The following is a 10,278-nucleotide window of genomic DNA, read 5'->3' as shown; positions in this document are numbered from 1 at the left end:
GGTAAACAGTATTAGATATTTCTGAAGATGCCAGCCACAGATGCTGGTGAAACAACAGGAAGAAACTCTTCTAGAACATGGCCACATAGCCAAAAAAACCCAAAAAAACCATGGATGCCGGCCATGAAAGCCTTCAACTTCACATTGACCAGAAGTAGCTTTATTTTGGCCTGTCTGGTCGGGCCCATACTTACTCTTTTTTCTGTTTTAGGCTTCATGTATACTGCAGAAATAATCCTGGTTGATTCCAATTTAATTTTAATGGCTTAGTATTATGGAAACCTGGGAGTTGCTGTTTCCTTTGGCACCATTTCTCTCTGACAGAGAAAGCTAAATGTCTCACAAAACTACAGTTCCCAGAATTCTATAGCACTGAACCATGGCAGTTCAAATGATGTCAACCTGGATTATTTCTGCAGTGCAGATGCAGCCTTAGAATAGTATGTGCTCACTGATACCTTATATTAGAAATGTGCACATTACAATGGATTTTTGTGATCTTTTCAGGAGAGAGACATGGAAGAAATGAGAAATGAGAACAGGACCACTGTAACTGAATTTGTGCTCCTGGGAATTTCCCATCGACCTGATTTGCAAAGCTTTCTCTTCGTTGTCTTCCTGATCATCTACCTTTTCATCCTGACAGGAAACACGATGGTTTTTGTTGCTACAGTATCTAACCGTGCTCTGCACACACCCATGTACTACTTCCTTAGACATTTATCTATTTTGGATATATGTTACACATCAGTGACTCTTCCTCAAATGCTTGTGAACCTTATGTCAGAAAGAAAAACCATCACATTCTTAGGCTGTGCCACTCAGATGTTCTTCTACATCCTCCTAGGAGCTGCTGTCTGCTACCTCCTGGCTATAATGGCATGCGACCGTTATCTGGCCATCTGCCATCCCTTGCATTATATAAGACTTATGACAAGTAAAGTCTGCCTCTTCTTAGTTTCTGGATGCTGGGTCACTGGTTTCTCCATATCTATTGTGAAAACATGGTTGATATTTTCTCTCCCCTTCTGTGGCTCTGACATCATCAATCATTTCTTCTGTGATATTTCTCCACTAGCAAGGCTACACTGCCCAAGGTCCTACATAAACAATGTGGAGAGATTTATAACTGTCTTCTTAATTCTCATTACCCCATTCATACTCATCCTGGTCTCCTATATGTTGATCATTGCAGCCATCTTGAAGATAACTATAGAGGGTGGGCGGCAAAAGGCTCTGCACACATGTTCCTCACACTTGCTCTCTGTGGCCATCTTCTATGGCACAGCTATGTTCTCACATTTGAGGTCCAGTTTAGGTTATTCAGATCCTATAGAGAAGCTTCTGTCCCTCACTTATACAGTGGCGCCTGCCATGCTTAACCCTGTTATCTATAGCTTGAGGAACAAACAGGTGAAAGATGCTCTCAGGAATATGTTCGCCAAAGGGAGGAATTTTGTGGGCACATGAGGCAGTCATTTTGGAGTCTGATTAATTTTTGGAAAATATCTTTGCCAAGCTGTAAATTATCATTTCAACATGGTTGCATTTTCCTTTCCTAAACTGAGAAGAGGAACAGTAAGAATTAAAGTCCATGGCCTGAGTCACATGGACGAAGCAACATATCTACACTGGGAAGAAATAGACCAAAACAGAAAATACAGTGCAACATTTTGCTACTGGAGGCAAAGGACAAGATAGCCCTACTCCTACACATACAGCCCCACCACCACCACATGTATACACATCCACTGTCCATGTGGAGAAAAACAACATATTAACTATTTGGGTTCTAAGACTTTGTCTGTACATCTTCTCCATACTTCTTTGGCTGGGAGTACTTTGGGAATGATACTAAAAATATGATTTTCCCAAGCTCTAGTATCTTCATCCATCTCCAGTTTATATCTCCACTATAGATTAATATCTATAGTAATCTGGTAGCTGCTAGGTTAAGTAGGCAGAATTTATGAATTTCAGTGTTTGTTTGCTGTATCTCTCATTTTCCCAAATGCTATTTTAATCCTATGCAAATCCCCCCCCCCCATTTCCAAATGCATTAACAAAGTATATTCTTTTCCTAGCATGCATGCTTTTTGCAATGGAATGTTTTGCAACAATGCAATGCATCCTTGTTTTGTGATTCTACCCCTCCCCACCCACCCACAATATATATGCAAACATTGTCCACATTTCTGTAATATACCCATTTTTAAATTTGTTTCTCAATTGGGAACCAGATTCCAACGTTCTGAAAAGTACAGATTATGGACATAAAACATTCAGCTGTTGGTAGATTTGCATTTCTGGGGAGAAAATGTCAATAGTTGTGGGGACCTTGTTTTTATGGACTATAAGGGTGAGCAGGGTTGGAACACAACAGTGAGGTCAGTTCAGATATAGGCTGAGGCTGATGTATGTCCCTGCTTTTCTTCTCTGCAGAGGCACAGTTAAAAGTATGCTTCCTTATAACACATCATTTTCATTTCTTCATATATTTGAATTGTCTAAAATTCATTGCTAGCATACCTTTACTGCCTTTTAAAAATGTACAGGTTTTATTTGTTTATTATTTGTGAGCCACCTTAGGGCCATTTCTGGGGAAAGGGCAGCACATAAATAAAATAAATAATAAAAATAATAAAGTTTACAAGTTCATTTTGTTGACATTTGATGTTTACCAGTAATAAATGCAAATGTTTAAATCGTTCTAAGGCACAACATGGACCTGCAGTTCCGTTAATTATTTGAAAAATCTTTATGGAAGTAAAAAAAAGTATTTTAAACATGTTATATTTTAATTCATAACTGTTTTAACTTTTGAAACTGTTTAATTTTTTAAAATTTTTATATTTATATTTTTAAATTTTGTATTGTTTTTAAATTTTATTGTTATTTAAATTTTCTGTTAGCAGCTTTGAGTCCCTATGCTGGGAGAAAGTCCTAAGTACCTCACCTAACAGTTTCACATACATATTAAACAGTATGGAGACAGCATGGAACTTCCTTGGAAGTCCAGGTTTAAGAACCGTACACAATTCTATATATAAAACAAATAAACAAAAAGTCTGGCTCATTGGTATAAATTTATCTGTGCTGGATTGACTTCTGATTATTTACATCAGCAATTCCCAAACGTTGGTCCTCAAGGTGTTTTTGAACTTCATTCCCAAAAAGCCCTAGCCAGCTTGGTCAGCAGTCAGAAATTCTGGGAGTTGAAGTCCAAAATATCTGGAGGACCAAAGTTTGGGAACCACTGTTTTAGATGAATGAAAATCACACTTTGTTAAAGAATAGGTTGGATTCAGACATAGAGAAGATCACTCGAAATCAAATGGAATTTATTTAGTCATGGCTAACATAATATCTGTTGATGTCAGTGGATCTGTGTATGTATATAGATCAGTATGATCAGGTCTGAAATTGACTGTAAGACTTTGACCAGTCAAACAACTGCAAAATGTAAGATGATTTGCTAATTTTGTGATCAGCTGCCCAACACAGATGTGTTGATTTATAGGTATATTATGGTGGTGCTTATACAATTCAATTTGGTATATGTCTGTTTAGAAATGAGCCCCATGAGTTCAATTACACACAGTTGTAGATAAGTCAGTACAGGACTGTAAGATTAAAAGCCTGCTAATTTACAAAGTGTATCAACATTCATTTTAAAAATAAAAACTTTTTTCAGGTGCTGTTTATAAGAATCGTATCAGTCTGTCTATCTAGTTGTTCAGTTCTTCTTTGTGATCTGCTGAGGGTCAGACCTCCCAGGAGGGGCAATATTGTGAGTCAAAATAAGGCCATTGTGCCTCGTGATCAGATAGGTTCTTTGGTGTCACCCTAACATTGTTTCCTTCCACGACAGGCTGAAAAATCACAACTGCAGCTCAGGAGTCCAGAACAGCAGACTGTGTGTAACCTTGAGGCTTCAGTTAAGTACAAGACCACTTTGTTTGAATATTTTGGTATTTTTCTTCTTGATGGAGGCAACTATGAACATATCTTGAGATAAATTATTTTAGATCATTGTTTGCTATTCATTAATTAGCAAATATAGTACATGCTAATAATATTTAAAGCACATCCTATGACAGTTAAATAGTCTGAACTGTGTTTTAATTGATTTAAGGGAGATTTTACCGATGTCAAATAGATAAAATCAATTGGTTTGTTATGTGCCTTTATTTCAGTGACAACCTATGGTAATCCTATCATAGAGTTTAAAGTTTTAAGCATAAATTCCTCGGTTTACATAGTCAGTTTCCATGACTAAGTGGTGAGTTCAGCCCTGGTCTGCAAAGAGGCCAGTACTCAGACCACTATATAATACTGTACTTCTATGAGTAAAAGAATAATTTCTGTTATGAATGAAAGGATACAAAGATGTCCAGACAATCTGAAAAAACAATAAGACACATTTACGACAACACAGCTGATTTCAGTGTGTGAGGCATCAGTAACTGGTTCTACATCAGCATTAGTGTGATGTGGGTTAAACATTTAAATCCACCTGGATAATGCATTTAAATTGTGCATTATTCTGCAACGTGGTTCTACATACAATTTTTAGAAGTGTAGATTTCAATCTCACTTCAAATAATTGCCAGCTCAAACATAATAATCAAATCAGAGCACCATGCATAACATTCATATCATGGTTTCTGCTGTGGTTTCTCCTGTGTGTGACCCTTCTCTTTTGTTTTAGAGCTTAGACCTACTACTAAGGGGTCATATATCCAGGTTGCAGCTTAGGTCCAAATGTGCTTACAGACGGCACATCAGTAGGATTTTAAGAGGCACTGTATTTGTTTGGAATTGTTCTCTAACACAATATAATCCTCTGGCAGAATACAATAGAATCTATACTTAACCTATGCTATGTATCGTTGTTTTTCGGTGACTTCAAGTTGTTTTATGACTTATGGCGACATTAAGGAGAACAAATCGTTCGGTTTTCTCTCCTGTTTTAGAGCTTAGACCTACTACTGAAGGGGTCCTGTATCCAGGTAGCAGCTAAGTGCCAAATGTGCTTAAAGACAGCACATCAGTAGCATTTTAAAATGCATTATTTTAGTTTGGTATTGTTCTGTGATCAGTGTAATCCTCTGGCAGAATATAATAGAATCTATAATTAATCTATATTATGTTGGGTGCCTTCAAGTTATTTTGTGACTTAGCACGAACCTAAGCTGTACATATCATGGGGTTTTAATGGCAGAAATTCTGAAGAAGTGGTTTACCTTTGCATTCCTCTAAGGCTGAGAGAGAGTAACTTCCCAGAGTCACCCATTAAGTTACCATGGCTAAACGGGAAACTGAACTCTTGTCTTCCAGTGTCCATGTCCAAAACCCAAACTACTACACCACACTTTGTATACTGAATATGAATATATCTTTCCCTTTGTTTTCCAGGATGCACAACAAGGAAGAAAATATCTTCTGAAACACCACACCACCAGAATAATTCTCGCTCCTGGTTCTTTCTGATAAAACCCCAATGCAAGGTTGTGTTGTTGTTTTGTTTTGTTTACAGTGTATAGAGTTATTCTGGTCCTCTATTCCACTGGTGTCAGTAAATCAGCACCTATTAAGTTTATTTATTAGTCCTAACTAGTCTGCAACCATTAAATCAATCATTTAATAGTTAATCGAGATAAGGTAAATCTCATTGATTCAGTGGATCTGTTCTGGAAGAGAATGACAGTAGGTCTGATCTTGGAAGCTAAGCAAGATCACTGCTTAGCAGTGGATGGGAGACTGCCAATGAATACCAGGTGTATATTTTAGAGGAAGAGTCTGGCAAGACCACCTCTTAGTTTTCACCCTGTGAAAATTCATGGTATCTTCATATGTTTACAAGTGACTTGGAAGGCACAGAGAAAGAGAGAGGGGGAAGGGAGGGAGGGAGACAGATCATTATAACTTATATGTATGTCAATTTATGGTAACCTCATGGATTTCACAGGGTTTCCTTAGGCAAGGGATATCCAGAGTTGATTTTCCCAGTTCCTTCCTCTGAACTAGAACCTACAGAACCAGGCATTCAGTGATTGTATCCCAGCCATGTTTGCGATGTTTTTATGTACCTTATAATAATTTCAAACGTATGGTGACCCTAAGATAAACCTACCACGGGATCTTCTTATCAAGATTTGTTTGAGGGAGTATGTGTCTTTTCCTTCCACCGACTTTGAGAAAGTGTTTCTTGAAACCATTCAAGAACTAAACAGTATTCTGTTCCTCTAGAAAATAACCAAGGGCCACAATTGCTTAATTCCACACTATGCCTGTATTAAATAATTTTGGGTTGTGCCTTTCTCTGTTGTGCAGTTCATTACAAAAGACAATATATTCTGGTTTGAGGAGAATTATCTATAGTTAAACAATATGTCATTTATTGTATTCCAGTTCTCTTCTTTGATATGCATATATATTCTTATGTCCAGGATGAAGTCTAAGAAAGAAAATACTCTACAAAACAACACAGCACCAGCTAAATTCATCCTCATGGGTCTTTCTGATGATCCCAGTCTTCAAACTCTGTTGTTCTCAGCTTTTCTTGTAATCTATATCATCATTCTGGCCGGAAATCTTCTCATCATTCTTCTTACCTTGGCAGACCCTGCCCTTCACACTCCCATGTATTTCTTCTTAAGAAACCTCTCTTTTCTGGAGATCTGCTACACATCTGTCAATGTCCCCAAAATGCTGGAAAATCTCCTCTCTGGGAAGAAATCCATCTCTTTCGTTGGCTGTGCTCTGCAGACTTACTTTACCTTCTTCCTGGGTGGCTCAGAGTGTTTACTCTTAGCTTCAATGGCCTATGATCGTTATGTTGCTATTTGTAAACCACTGCTGTACCCTGTCCTGATGAGCCAAAAAGTGTACACATTTCTAGCAATAGCATCTTGGTTAAGTGGATTTTTAATGTCTTTTGGTCATACCAGCCTAGTCTTCACCTTGCCCTTTTGTGCTTCTAATGTAATCAACCACTTCTTTTGTGATATCCCTCCATTACTGAAACTAGCCTGTGGAGATACAACTAGGACTGAAATTGCTGTGTTTGCAGTGGCTATGATTTTTGTAACTGTTCCTTTTATCTTGATCTTGATGTCTTATGTTGGCATCATTTCCACCATTTTGAAGATCTCCTCCTCTGAGGGCCGGAAGAAGACTTTCTCTACCTGCTCTTCGCACCTCATTACAGTGACCTTGATCCTTGGTACTGGTTCTATTACATACTTGAAACCCAATTCCACTTACTCTCCAAACTCTGACAAATATCTTTCTCTGTTCTACACTGTTGTGGGTCCCATTTTAAACCCTCTCATTTACAGCTTGAGAAATAAAGAGGTGAAAGATGCCTTTGTGAAGATCTGGAAGAGAAAATATTTTTGAATGACTGGAAAGAGTGGACCTTGTGTATAACTGGTAGAAAAGCAATACTGAAATACTTTTGATCTATTAATTTTTCTGTTATAAAACTAAATTGACTTAACAGGTGTGTTCAAGCACCCTTTGGCTCTGATCATTTTCACTTGGAACTGTAGACTTATCTGTACTGGGCAAGATACTCCAGAGGAAGCCTGGAATATCCTGGCTCCACAGCTGCCCTGATATCTTCCTGTTACCTTTTATTCACATGCCATGGCAGCTGTCTGCACAGGCATCCCACTGAGCCACTTGGTCTATCCACCACTACTGTGGACACTTAAAGGCAGAGATGGTCACATAGCTGGGCACCTTGTTCTGACCTCAGAACAAGTGACCTGCAGTGTCAGTGGACCCATCAGACAGTTCAGTGAGATGTCCAAGCAGACAGCCATCACACCAAGAGAGTAAAGGGCTCTTGACTTTCCTGGAAGATCTGTACTAACAGGTAACTTTTTAAAATGCAGATGAAGGGTGTTATAACTTATACCCTGGTTCTGGTGCAGAATCTGCTGGACATCATCCAAACTGCTTGCAACAGAACTGGAATTTGGAACATGAATCATCCAAAAAGGACAACACAAGAACAGGCATAAGTGGGGAAACTAGCCTTTTGGCCCATGCTGACAAGGCCTGTGTCAAGGCCTTTCTTTAAAATTTGGAAATACATTTACATAACTCCCAGGCCAGTTCTAATTGAACCTCTGTTTGAAAGCTAAGGATGACTTAGAAATCTCCCATATAACTTTCTCTTCTGTTATGAATTGCTACAGCTAAGACTGCCCCTGGTTGCATGAAAGCTTTTAAGCAAACAAGCTGCATGAACAAAACATACTGATGTGGGACAAAGCTCACATGCACAATGCACCCTGATATATTCTCCCATGTTCTTTGGGACCCCTCTCCTCATCCCATACCTATATAGTTTACTCTTTTTTAAATTTTAATTTTAATCATGTTTTAATTTTATCTTTCTCAAAACAGAATCATGTTTGGCTTTTAGACCAAGTAGTATTAGATGTAAAGAGTTTTGAAGAGCGAAACCACTGTTGTAGAGGAAAGTCAAACAATGTGGGGTGAGAGTTCCTAGGTATGGGAGGGTGTATTGCCCCCCTAAGACTTTGGAGGACCACAGCCTTCACTGTTCCGCTACAACCATATTTAAAAATATATAGAAAAAATATACTTAACACGTCCTTCACACCCTCTGTGTGGACTCTAGGCGCACCAGGAGCCTTTTGAAAACTAGTATGTGAACTATCAATATAGGAAACTCTGTGGTTGTTCGTTTTTTTTAAAGGCTGGGAGGTTTGTGGAGAGGGGTTTGGTTATTTCAAAAATAGCTTTGGGCAAAAATGACTAATGTAAGAAGCTCACATTCACAGTGGACTCTTGAGAAAATATATTTTTGGTTGATAGGCACCCCCTCTCATACACACGCATTTACTTCAGCAGGTTGTACATTAAATAGTCACATTTTAAAAGTAGATTGAAGGCTGACCTTTAGTAAGAATAGGGAAATACCTAAAGAAAGAAAGCATTTGTGGAGGGAAGGCGTAATGCTGAGACAGACGTTTGAGCCAAAAGTTGACATTAATCCTTAAAACATTGGTGAACAGCTGCCAGGAGTTAGGGGCAAAATTAATCCCCTTGGGACCTTGGAGGGTGGCATTCACCACCACCCCCTACAAATATTCCTACTATTGGGAGTGGGACTCAAAATGCTTTCACGTCCCCTGTAGGAAATGTGGCAGACAAACATTGGACCATTTTTTCAGCCTCATGACCTGTTTAGGCTAGAGACAGGTCTTTCCACGAAACGGATGGGCAAAGTGTGATCTATGAACCATTTCTAGTCCTTAAGACCTGTGTGACCCCAGACACCTCCCAATCTCCTCCTCCTCCCCAGTAATTAAAAATGTTAATAATTTAAACTGAGAGAAATTCCCCCTCCCAAGATGACCAATAGAAATGTGATAAAAAGTTGGTTGTCTTTAAAGATACAGGATGTTTGGTTTTCTCTATGTTCAGCTCAATTATTTATGAGGTCTGAAGTTTGACACCTGTTTGATTTTGCAGACACTTCATTTGCAAAATAAATAATGAGGATGGGCATTTCAGTGAGAAACTTCATGTTCAGAACCTAAGCTCTCTCTCTCTGTCTCATAATAAAAGTAACAGTACATCACTCATTCATATTATTTGTGTGAATCTCAGTCAAAACAATATGAATTTCTTCATTTGGATAAGTAATGAGTAGGGGGGGAGAGCAGATTCCATAGTAAAGATAAGCATAGGAAGCACATTTCCTTGTTAGACCCTACAATCCACGTTTTATGGTTCACACTACTAATTGCAAGAACAGTTAGAGTTCCAGCTCTCTTCAGGAATAGAAAGAATAAAGAAATAAAATTGTGAATCTTTCACACACAAAAAAACCCAGAAATGCAGGGGTTTGCTTTTCTTACTCTCCAGATGCTCCAATTTTCCCCAAAAGCCCCCACAAAAAAAATCAAACAAAAATCAGACAAAATTGTGGCTGGAAGTGATATTATGCCACTCAAGGTGCTCCAGAACATGGCAATGTGGCCCACTGGATGAGCGCAGGGAGGGGAAATGGCTTCTACCCACTATGCAGTTGCCTACTCCAGCAGTAAACTGAAATGACTTGTTAGGACAAAGTGGGATTATTGGGGGGGGGGGGGGGGACAGTTTGTAATCCAAAAATGTTTATGGGGGTTGTGTGCATCACATGGGCTTCAGTAAACCCTACTCCTGTCTGAGACTAATATAAGAAGGGTAGCCAAACCCAATTGTCAGTTTCAACTAGAACAGACCCAC

At 38.7% G+C, this 10,278-nt stretch overlaps 2 protein-coding genes across 2 annotated transcripts; both read left to right on the top strand.

The window, feature by feature from the left end:
• The first annotated feature begins 516 nt into the window (after positions 1 to 516).
• On the top strand, positions 517 to 1,470 carry LOC149303381 (olfactory receptor 10A7-like). Its single transcript, XM_089480673.1, has one exon. The coding sequence runs from the start codon at positions 517 to 519 to the stop codon at positions 1,468 to 1,470; it is 954 nt and encodes a 317-aa protein (XP_089336799.1).
• A 4,983-nt stretch (positions 1,471 to 6,453) lies between these two features.
• Positions 6,454 to 7,404, top strand: LOC149303380 (olfactory receptor 5V1-like). Its single transcript, XM_089481247.1, has one exon. It carries the CDS (start codon positions 6,454 to 6,456, stop codon positions 7,402 to 7,404), a length of 951 nt encoding a protein of 316 aa, XP_089337373.1.
• Positions 7,405 to 10,278: the final 2,874 nt, after the last annotated feature.

This window comes from Sceloporus occidentalis, unplaced genomic scaffold (genome assembly GCF_023333645.1).
Source record: "Sceloporus occidentalis isolate IW3139 unplaced genomic scaffold, rSceOcc1.0.p SCAF_14, whole genome shotgun sequence".
In the NCBI taxonomy this organism is placed as follows: Eukaryota; Metazoa; Chordata; class Lepidosauria; order Squamata; family Phrynosomatidae; genus Sceloporus; species Sceloporus occidentalis.
Note: the sequence above shows the minus strand (reverse complement) of the source record. Positions and strands in the feature narration are given on the sequence as shown.